The sequence below is a fragment of the Phytophthora parasitica genome, assembly GCF_000247585.1.
Source record: "Phytophthora parasitica INRA-310 unplaced genomic scaffold supercont2.64, whole genome shotgun sequence".
NCBI lineage: Eukaryota > Oomycota > Peronosporomycetes > Peronosporales > Peronosporaceae > Phytophthora > Phytophthora nicotianae.
The window spans coordinates 37,011-47,046 of record NW_008649050.1 but is presented as its reverse complement, the minus strand read 5'-3'; the positions used below and the strand labels follow the sequence as shown (position 1 = coordinate 47,046).

At 46.4% G+C, this 10,036-nt stretch overlaps 3 protein-coding genes across 6 annotated transcripts; 1 reads left to right on the top strand and 2 right to left on the bottom strand.

Annotated features, from left to right (window-relative positions):
* Positions 1-2,090: 2,090 nt before the first annotated feature.
* Positions 2,091-3,694, bottom strand: PPTG_17010. Of its 2 annotated transcripts, none has more exons than XM_008914841.1 (2): positions 3,247-3,694; positions 2,091-3,169 (listed from the first exon to the last, which is right to left on the bottom strand). In XM_008914841.1, the coding sequence occupies exons 1-2, from the start codon at positions 3,631-3,633 to the stop codon at positions 2,399-2,401; spliced, it is 1,158 nt and encodes a 385-aa protein (XP_008913089.1). In that variant the 5' UTR covers positions 3,634-3,694; the 3' UTR covers positions 2,091-2,398. The 2 variants fall into 2 exon arrangements, with proteins under 2 accessions (XP_008913089.1, XP_008913090.1); XM_008914842.1 differs by having other exon boundaries at positions 2,091-3,160.
* A 466-nt stretch (positions 3,695-4,160) lies between these two features.
* On the bottom strand, positions 4,161-5,721 carry PPTG_17009 (hypothetical protein). Of its 3 annotated transcripts, none has more exons than XM_008914838.1 (4): positions 5,689-5,721; positions 5,413-5,588; positions 5,154-5,333; positions 4,161-5,092 (listed from the first exon to the last, which is right to left on the bottom strand). In XM_008914838.1, the coding sequence occupies exons 2-4, from the start codon at positions 5,527-5,529 to the stop codon at positions 4,493-4,495; spliced, it is 897 nt and encodes a 298-aa protein (XP_008913086.1). In that variant the 5' UTR covers positions 5,530-5,588; positions 5,689-5,721; the 3' UTR covers positions 4,161-4,492. The 3 variants fall into 3 exon arrangements, with proteins under 3 accessions (XP_008913086.1, XP_008913088.1, XP_008913087.1); XM_008914840.1 differs by having other exon boundaries at positions 5,463-5,588; XM_008914839.1 differs by having other exon boundaries at positions 5,154-5,588.
* Positions 5,722-6,364: 643 nt separating this feature from the next.
* PPTG_17008 (hypothetical protein) lies at positions 6,365-8,831 on the top strand. Its single transcript, XM_008914837.1, has one exon. It carries the CDS (start codon positions 6,533-6,535, stop codon positions 7,736-7,738), a length of 1,206 nt encoding a protein of 401 aa, XP_008913085.1. The 5' UTR covers positions 6,365-6,532; the 3' UTR covers positions 7,739-8,831.
* Positions 8,832-10,036: the final 1,205 nt, after the last annotated feature.

Below are 10,036 nucleotides of genomic sequence, written 5' to 3'. Positions count from 1 at the left end.
GACCCGATACGTCAGAATGGCTGGCGTAGAGGACCTACCACATCTTCCACATTCTGATTGGCTTAAAAGAAAAGATTGAAGAATTTCGATTGGGTCGAACTAATTACAAATCGATAATTGGTCGATAATGAGCCCCCATGCCCCATACAAAAATTAAGTGAGGTCGGATAAGTGATTATATTCATCCATATGAGAGACGTATTGTCGCCGTGGTAGTTCTCGCAGTCGAAACATTTCTATAACTTTCTCTGGTGTCAACGTGTGTAGTTTTGACAGAACCAACAGAGTAACATTGTGAAGCCAGTTCTTAATCCAATTGTCCGTTGATACAGCAGCGTCGCGTTCTTCGTCTAGTCCACGGGTCTTGATCGTCTTGGACTTATTGCTTTCCGCCGCCCTCAGAAATCGCCCATCGAACCGTGTAGTAACCCTCTCGTTACGCAAACCCTCTCTCGAGACTCTTTTCGTGCCAGAAGCTGAAAAGGCTAATACGTCGCTGTTGATGATTAAAATAATGGCCACGCTGCCAACCAACAAGTCCGGAACACGCATGCACTCTCTAGACTTGTTACTGCAAGAGCCAGAATTGGAAAATGAGCATCGCCTTCGGAGATTGTTGGCAGTGCCAAATTGGCACTGCCAATCATGGCACGTGCTGCTCCGAGCAGTGCTCCCGGCTGGAATGGTTGTGCAACCGAACTTCTGTTTCTGTACGTTGAGCCCTTCGTCATGACTTGACATGGACACCATGTCCAGGCATGACGAAGAGCCCAACCTACAGCACTAAAAACCTGAAGTCTATTAGAATCACCATCCAAAAAATATGCTCTGCCTTTCCTTTACGTAATGTTTTTTAAATAGTTCTAGTGTGTGCGGAATGCGGTAATCGCACGGACAAATCCGCCAGATTGTGAAACATGCTTTTAATAGAAAGCTGTACGTGTAGCGAGCGGATGTGAGGAGCGTAGCCGAAGCAAAGCCGAACAGGGTGCCGCGAAGCAGGGCCGCTCGGTATTTGCGTGGGCGGGTACAGCGACGAGCTAACCAGTGAACAGCCCCGCAACACTCTCAAGAACAAACTTTCATCTGCCGCGGAGGTCTAGGAGTGCAACCCCGGTATGCTTTTAATAGTGGCTTTTATCCGGTTAACCGATTTCTCTATGTAATTCAACCGTTGATTCTATGGATTTGCTGTTTTATTCTACCGCTCTCCGAATTACGTCGTAATGCATGCACAGTTTCACAGTACCCGTTCTCCCTTTCTCGGCCTATTAGTTCTGTAGCCCAAACAGTCGTAACCCGTGAATAATCAATCACCCCACAGGTTTCGGTAAAGGCGTGTTGCCGCTCCAGATTGGCCACTTGATGTCCTGAACTAATAAATGCTGTTACTGTACATAGCGCAACATAGCAGCGGCTTGAAAACACAACAACGCTCTCCTTTCTCCGTCATGATAATGTTGTGCAGTTTGGAGGGTTGGATATCCGCTAAATTGTGTCCTCAACAATACCACAGAACGCGCACTCGCTGGAAGCTACGTGGCTAAGCTAGCCAAAAGCCGACCGTTGTTTTTTTTTTGTGATCCCAGCCTGGGAGTAGCAACCATTCTCTTCGAAAATAAAAACTTTCGAGATTTTTGACGATCTGCTTTGCGCTTTGCCTGTTGATTTTTCTTCAAGTATATTTACGAGTACAGACGACCTCTCTGCAGTTATAGCGCTGAGTGCCCCAATTTATGCCTGCCTAAGGCTATTCCTATCCTGAAAGCACCACAAAAATGGATCCGAGTACCATTAGCTTGGAGCAGTGCACAAAATTTAGTAATGGAGACGATTGGCGTAGCTTGTTATTGGCATTTTACTCCAGTTTTGACTCACCCAACCAAGATGCTCGTCTCTCCAGCCTGTCAGTCGGCTTCACACTCACTTACGCTCAACGTCTACAAATATACAAGCACAACTCGCAAAACCCAAATCTGCCCAAAAAAGGTTTCATGGGCTCACAGAATCTACGATCTCCCTCTGGTGGCATCACAAACAAAGGTCTCGAAGCTATTGGTGCGCAGAAAAACACTGCATTCACTTTCGGTCTCGCAGTTGGCCACAAAGTTGCCTATTGTTTTCACTTGGATCCTAAGTTGTAGTGGATGAAGTTTTAATGGATTTGATACGAAATACCGACTAATAGGTCATCAGTTGTTCACCTGCTAATCGAAACACTACCATGTATGTCTTCATATAGATTTAGCGTTTGTTGTAGCTTGATATACATACATATACATCGATACCTCTGCTGAGGCGTCATGGTTAACCTTAGCGTCTGCATGTTGACCCCGCTCACCTTCTCGTGAATACAGAATGGTAATATATAGCTAGACTAATGGTCAACTATCAATCATCACCGATACACTAGCTGGCGAACTGTTTGCAGCATCACGTCGCCCCATTTGCCTGCACTTTCACGCAGTTCATGTGCCGTCTCGGATGCCAAGGGGATTTCTCCATGACGAAGTTTAATCAGACACGATCGAGTCAGCACCACCACTTGCTCGCTCTCCAGCTGCCCAGCAGCGTTCAACTGATTACGCTGATGGGCCTTGACCGTCAACACGGCGGTGACGTCGTACCGAACTCGTTCTTTTGGTACATACGGAAACAATTCGTCCTTGTCTACAAAATCTGCTGTGAACAATCCAAACGCTCCTCCATCTCCAAACTCGTCATCATACTCTCTATACTCTGAGTACATGACGTTGTTCATCTCCATTTCCACTCCATTGGTCAACGAAGACACCAGTCGGTTCTGTGAAATGCCGTCACCGGCACTGTCGTCGTCCTCTCTGATCGTCACTCCTCCCAGAATGTCAGTCACCCATATCTCCATGTGGGTGAAATAGTGATAAAGTGCATCGTACACTTTCTTCACACTCGAAATCCCTTCGTACGGTGTGATATCGAACCGTAGCGCACAGTAGTCTCCATTCTGAGCCACGAATCTCGAATGTTCCGCGAATGGACTAATAGGATCTAGAAACCTCGTGCGTTCCACTATATAAATTTGGGAAGCCCTCAGTTTCCTCTCTTTCAACGCAGCTAACGTTTCTTTTCTCTCATCCAAATCGGTACCTAGATAAATCCACATCTCGAATGGAACATGTTGCTGCACACTCTACATAACAGAAAAAAAAACAATACAAATGGTTAGAAATTTGGGGATTGAGTAGATAAAAACCAATTAATCTCTACCACGTAGCCAGACAGAGCTGACTGGAGGTTAACCACCGACAATTGGTGGGTTTTTGACGCTCCAGCCACAAGTTCCTTGGACAGTTCTCGCTGCACACTATTGCGTTCCTGTTCGGCTTTTGCAGCGTCGAAAGCTGTTTGGCGCTTGAGTTGCTTCAATTGAGTTTGTAAAATGCTCAATTCTTGAAGTAAAACGGCCTTTTCCTCTTTACGCGCCAAGTATGTGGCCTTTTTGACACGTCGGGGTCTGGCGGGTCTTTTGTCGGAGGAGTCGGACTGGGTGCTCGGCGTGTCGGAGTTTTCCATCACGACGTCGTGGTCCTCCACACGGCAGGGGGACGAGACGTCCTTCGTGGGGCTCATATCGGGCTGAGTTGGAGGCGCCATGGCATAGGCAGGAGACTGAAGTAGTCAGAGCGCTGTGTCACCATTTGAGTGATTTGCTTTTTTTCTGTTTTAAGAGGTTTGGGTGAAATTACACACTTCTTAAACTTATAAAACAAAATGAAATATTAGAATATATAGCCAATCACTGCCGCTTAAAATGCTGCAAATTTCGGCTAATGAATGTGAGATGGTATGGCAAGTAACATGACAAAACGACCAGAAGGTCTGGGTAGTAGGGTCGTCCTACTCTACAAAATTCTATGCGAAAAGCGCTCTTCACCAAACTCGATGCGCATTTTCTAGCTACTACTGTGTGGTGTTTGATTTGAAGCTCCCGTCATTTTCTCTAACCGTGACATCTCCCAGCGTGTCCGTCACAACGAAGTGTATCTTTTAGTAACCTAGGTAGAAAAACTAATCCCTACGCCCAGGCAAAACTATCTAAAACTCGTACTACTAAAGATGAATGAAGAGATACTTAACAACTTTATCGCTGAACCTTTTTAACGTGTTGGAACAGTGAAGGAAGCGTACGACGTTGGAGTACTAGAAGTGTTACCATCTTCTCAAAGGGAATCGCAGCGCTTGGGTTTATCAAACAAACCAAATTCCAATGATCATCTGAAATCCTTCACGTCATGAAAAACACCTTTAGTCAGCTTTATTTTTTCCGTATGGAAGTTACTTTGAGTGGTAGACAAACTCTCGGACTGCATCGAGCTTGGCGTCGCTCCAACGGGTGCTTTTCTCTCTGAGTTCGCGAAGAATTTCAGTTGATAGCGGGAATTTGGTTTTGTGTGTCCTGCAATGAGCCCAGCGCTGCATCACAACAATTGGTCGTTCCTCTTCCGCCCCTTTGTCATTTCTGATTTTTTTTCACATGACATCGCACTTGTGTCACGACTGTGGCATCTTGACGAATCCGCTCTTCTGGGAAATACGGATACAGATCGTCCTGGTCCACAAAGTCTTCTGTGAAAATCCCCACTGGACCGCCAGCTCCGAATTCGTCATCAGCCTCTTTGAACTCGGAGCAAATGATAGTGTTCATTTCAAGCACCGGGCCGTTCGTCAAGTGTGACACAAAACGACACTGAGAAATCCCCGGCTCGGAGCTGCCGTCATCTTCTCTAATTGTAATATCGCCCAGGTTTTCTGTAACTCGGATTTCCATGTTGGAAAAATAGTGCTGCAACGCGTCGAACACGAGCTTGACAGAGCTGACGCCTTCAAATGGCACGACGTCGTAGATCTGGCCACAGGAGCAGCCGTCCCGATCTATGAAGCGCGTTGCGAACGAGAATACACTAGTATCATCTACAAAGCGCCCTCTTTCCTTCAAATAATGCTGCGCTGCCCGCAGTTTGATGGGCTTCATTTCCTTTAAAGTCTTCCATCGCACTTCAAAATCACTTCCAAGACGAATACTCGTCGCATGGGGAGCTCCAGGCTGCGTTGTCTATTGACAAACACTCTTAGTCCTGGTAAAAGTAGGAAATAAATTGTTATGCTGCACGTACAGTCAATCTGGACAGTGCGGACTGCACGTTTACCAGCGACGCTTGCTGTTGCAGCACAGCCTGGCGGATATAGTTCGACTCGCGCAGATTTTGCTCCAGTTTGGCCTCTTCGTTCTTTTGAAATGTATCAATTTTGGCTTGCAACTTTTCCACTTCCTTTCCAAGCTTTTCCATTTCCTCCTGTAATAATCGAAAGAGTGCATGTAACATCATACGTCAGTGTCCGATGCAGCGGTTTGTGCCATTGGATTGCACACACCTTGCGCCGAGTCCCAGTGGACTTACGCTTGCCTCTCGGGTTTAGCTTACCTCCATTTCTGCTTGCTGCGAAGCCGTTCGCTGCGGCCGTGGCCGTTCCTGCCTCGGCCAAAGTCATCGCTGAGCCAGGCTTAGTTTAACACCGTTGATCCAGAGTGATGGTGCAAGTGAACTGGACTGATTTTTCAATCACCCATAAAGCCCAGTCGTAAACATCGATAGTTAGCCAAGAAACAAATAACCCACCTCGTCGGAGGACATTTGGATGGAATCCTACAGTGTTCACGGGGGGAGATAACTTAGCTGCTCGCGCACTCTGCCGATTGTTATAATTTTATCTGCAACTGCAGATTAGAGTAGAGGGCGGACATGGTGAGTGTAAATAAGGCTTTCGCGACCGTAACTCGTGCGTTGCGACATAACATTTCACGTTGGGTCAACGTGTAATGCTCGAGTTAAGCTTAACGTACCGTTGACAACGCATGAATTTGCATACTGCGTCGAAAAACATGTATGCATCAGGCGACAACAATGATGATTGTGTTGAAGTAGTGACGTATTTGCATGACTCATATTATCGAGTGAGTGACGTTTGTGAGGTGCAAAAAACCTGTGGTGTAAAAATGCTCTTACCATTTAGAACAGCGTTTACGATTATACATGGCATCAGTGCTGTACTTAAAAATACTCAAACTTTTGATCAGCATTGCACCACACCAAGCTATTCACTGACAAGGTCTTTCAATCGACGTGAAGATTGAGCCACGCCGTGATCGTCTAATGCCTTCGCTGTCCGATCACTTGCAGGATTGCTGCTGGCCTAGGACAAATTCCCTGCACCGCAGGCAAATATCCAGTCGAATGAGTGTAAAGCTCCCTCGTTATCTTCATCTTAATTGAAGCAACGCTACCTACAACGTAGACACCACAAACCTGTTCATTTCTCATTCGCGTGTTACATTGCACACGACCAACATTCCGCTTCAACCGAACAAATTAACGAGTCCATTCCCTCTGTAAATCACCTCATTTTAGCGTAATTCCCTTCAGTTACGCGTGTGGAAAGTCGTCAGTTGGTAATTTTCCCATCGCAACTCAAGTGCCTGGAAACTATTCTTGCCATGCTCATGGAGGACCTTGACCAGCACTTGGACGGCATCACGCCGCTCTCGCCGCTCTCGCCGCTCTCCGCCTCGTCCCCAGACGACCTGCACGCGCCTCCGCCGAGTTTTCTGTCGGCAGCCGCCGCCACGACTCTCTCCAAGCCCGAGAAACCCAAGAAAAAGCGAAAGGCAACCTACGTGTTACGGAAAGAAGAGCAGTCGGCTTTACAGCAAGAAATCGAGCAATTGGAGAGCCAAGTTGCCGTTCTCAGGTCGCACACTCTGCCACCCGAAGAAGCCGCTAAGGCAGACCCCGTTTTGCAGCGCAGAGAGGCGGAGAACGCCGCGCTGACGAGCCTCTTGCGTCATCAGCAGTTGCATGTTGCCAATGCGCAGTCGCTGCTCTCGAGGTGTCTCGGAGACCAGCATACACACCCACTGTATACACGTATCCGGCTGACGAAAGACTGGTCGGAAAGAAGAGCGACGCTGCGCGCTATACGCGCCGAGAAATTGCGGAATGCCTACGAGTACATTCTGGCTCGAAGCAGCCACTCGCAGCCGGAGAAGATGCAGCTGTCCGACGAGAGATTCGAGTCATCGCAGGGCGATTTATGCTGCGTGAGGTTCGAAACCATCCACTTCCGAGGCGTTGAGTCGCTGGAGCAAGTATACAATGCGCTCATCTTCTACTTAACCAACATGGAGATCAGTATATCCGAAAGACTGGGACACATCACAGTGCGCGATGATTACGATTCCATCGAGGGCACGGCGTATAATTCTCGAATTGCATCCACTGAAGATTGCGGAGTCACCACGGAGATGAATGCCGTGTCGTTTCCGCAGCTTTTTGGCAAAGACGAACTGGGTTTTGGTGTCCCCGCCTGTGCCATTATGGCCAGCGACTGTGTGGATGAAGATGAGCTGTATCCATACAATTACGCAGAGAGAGTGAGGAAGGATGTTTCAGGGGCGGTATTACTTACCACGAGTAGGAGGAAAGCAAAGCACAGAGGAGACAAACGCATCGGAACGGCAACAATGATGGGTGGAGACGACACTGAGTTGGTTGTGACGATGCGCCGGGCCGCGTTTGTGAAACTTCATAAGCCTAAATTTCCAATATCGCCGTTCGCTCTGCAGGAGCTGCACGAGGGGATTGCACGCTGGGGCGACGTCATGCTTAAGACTGTCCGCAGTGTCATATATGCAACTCCGTAGCAGCAAGTAAAGCAAGAACATGTATTATTGGATATTTCGTTTGCGGAAATTGCGTTGCTGTTGCCGATGAGAATGTGGTGCTGAGCCTAATTGATGGTTTGGGTTTTATCGCTTTTAAGTTAAGTACCGGCCAGAAAGTCGGAATTGTTAGAGGAATTGTACAACAATCGGGAGACAGCGACCATAATCCAACACTATTGCTCACACGTCTTCCGGTTGATCCGGTCTAACAATCATATTCTTGGGTAACGAGTCTCAGAATGCCCAAAAGATCCGACTAACTTGCCTTGCACGTAAGAGATGACGTTCAGCTAGCAAACACCAATTTGAGAGTTTTTTATTTTAAATCGTCTCTTCTAAAGCCGTTGGAGTTTCGAGAAGTGCGCAAGTTGATTTTTTCAAGAGTGCTATAGGCTCTTGGGTGCGTCGACCAGCGTGATTGCCCCAACTTTATTTGTCATGATACGAGTGCGGAAGACCTTATGCCTTCCTACATCGGAACTGCAATGTATAAGTCGCTTCAATAAGAAACTTAAAAAATATAGAAATTATGGAGCAAGTGTCAAATGACAGTTTTAACTAAGAGTCGCAATGGAGTGACGAGAATAAGCAGGATGCAGGTATTCTCACTAGTTTAAGACCATCAAGTTCACGTACAACGTATTAATCGAACCGTGGAATTTGAAGATCCATTCTCACTGATTGCTGTCAACAGTTAAGCGAGTCGATATCTTCTGTTGAATGCTAAAATAAAAGTATCGCTCACGTCCTAATCGCAGTAAGTGCACGAATGGCATTGCGGTCGATTTGTCGAGATATTTCTCCGATCTTCGTAAGTGGAAACCAGCTTAAATGTTATATTGGTGCGGGGAGGAGTTTGATGACTCGAGCGGGTTTAAATGCAACCTGATTGTCGACATCTGAGGAACTAAATCTGGAGAAATCATGCACCCACCGAATCGGTCACGATTGGATTAAGTAAGACGGTTTCTCGACTTTGGAAACAAGCGTGTACGATTTCGAGATAATATTGTAGTGGAATACTTAAGTAGACACTAATCTCATATTACCATAACATGGATTTCTTGGCATTCGTGCTTTAAAACAAAAGTACGACTTCAAGTTTCATGCTGTTTATGGATTTCACGTTAACAACAACCAGCATATAAGTGTGTAGCCAGCAGCGATGTACAACGTTCTCAAGTTAGACTAGTGTTTACCTCTCCAATGTTTTTCCGATTAATTATTCTCCCTGACCTAATACGAAGTGTTGCGAATTGAGTTTCTGAGACGATTGAGTTACAAGTTCACTGCAATGATCTTCACCAACTCAGTTTCTGCAATCACAGGGCCATAACGCTAGGCCGAGAATTATTACTGTACTCTAGTTGGTAAGTCAACACAACAAGATATTTCAAAACGTGAAAAAAAAAAGCATTAAAAAAATTTGGAATGAAAGGATCCTTTAAGTATCACGCGTACACAATAAAGACCCCGAAAAAGACCACTAGTAAGAACTCGCCAGCTATAACGTCCCGTTAGATCACCCGGGAATCTCTTGACGGAGCCCACGCGGCACGCGCAAGCCATAGAGGCACATCAACTGATTGCACACGGAGTAACGCGGGTTGGCTCAGCTGGTACGGGAGATTAAGAACTTGAAAAGATGATCTTTCATTTCTAATTGGATGAGAAGGTGGTCTGAATTTACAGGAAATGATTGCTCTCGGCTTACTGTATCAGCGACTTGAAGTGAACGGTTCCTCTGGTAATAATCAGCGAGTAATCACTAAATTCCGCAGTGAAACGACTCAAAAGCAATTGTTTTCCTTAATCTCCAGACACATCATTTGTTTTAAGAAGTGATTACTATATAGCATTTGTGTAGCCGGACAATTTGTTCAAGCGGACACTCGTAATAGCCAATCACAAACGCGAAATGTACAGAGAAAAACCTTGTTACAATGACACCATTGATCATTTCTTCAAGCGGACAGGACTATTTTTAACCTATTTTTGATTGGGCTATGTACATTTCGCAGCTCTTTGTTGTGTAGCCATAATTAGGCAGAACGCAATGACGCGCGGCCGCAAGCGTGCGCCCGGAGGGCGAGGACGCCAGCCAAGTAGCTACCAGAGAGAGGTCGACTCGTACGCAAAGCGGTTAGAGGTGATCACCTTTCACGACACGAACGGAATGCCCGCCACGTTAGACAAGTTTTACGACCATCTATCAGCAAAAAAGCAAGAAAACAAACGCAAAAGAATTTACGAGTGGATTAAAGATCGATCTCGTAT

Excerpts from the sequence above, each read along its gene's own strand:
- PPTG_17008 (XM_008914837.1), top strand. The coding sequence starts at position 6,533 with ATGCTCATGGAGGACCTTGACCAGCACTTGGACGGCATCACGCCGCTC.
- PPTG_17010 (XM_008914841.1), bottom strand. The coding sequence starts at position 3,633 with ATGGCGCCTCCAACTCAGCCCGATATGAGCCCCACGAAGGACGTCTCG. Across the intron at positions 3,170-3,246 it reads CAGCTCTGTCTGGCTACGTG|AGTGTGCAGCAACATGTTCC; the intron begins GTAGAGATTAAT and ends TCTGTTATGTAG.
- PPTG_17009 (XM_008914838.1), bottom strand. The coding sequence starts at position 5,529 with ATGACTTTGGCCGAGGCAGGAACGGCCACGGCCGCAGCGAACGGCTTC. Across the intron at positions 5,334-5,412 it reads CCACTGGGACTCGGCGCAAG|GAGGAAATGGAAAAGCTTGG; the intron begins GTGTGTGCAATC and ends CGATTATTACAG. Across the intron at positions 5,093-5,153 it reads CCGCACTGTCCAGATTGACT|ACAACGCAGCCTGGAGCTCC; the intron begins GTACGTGCAGCA and ends GTTTGTCAATAG.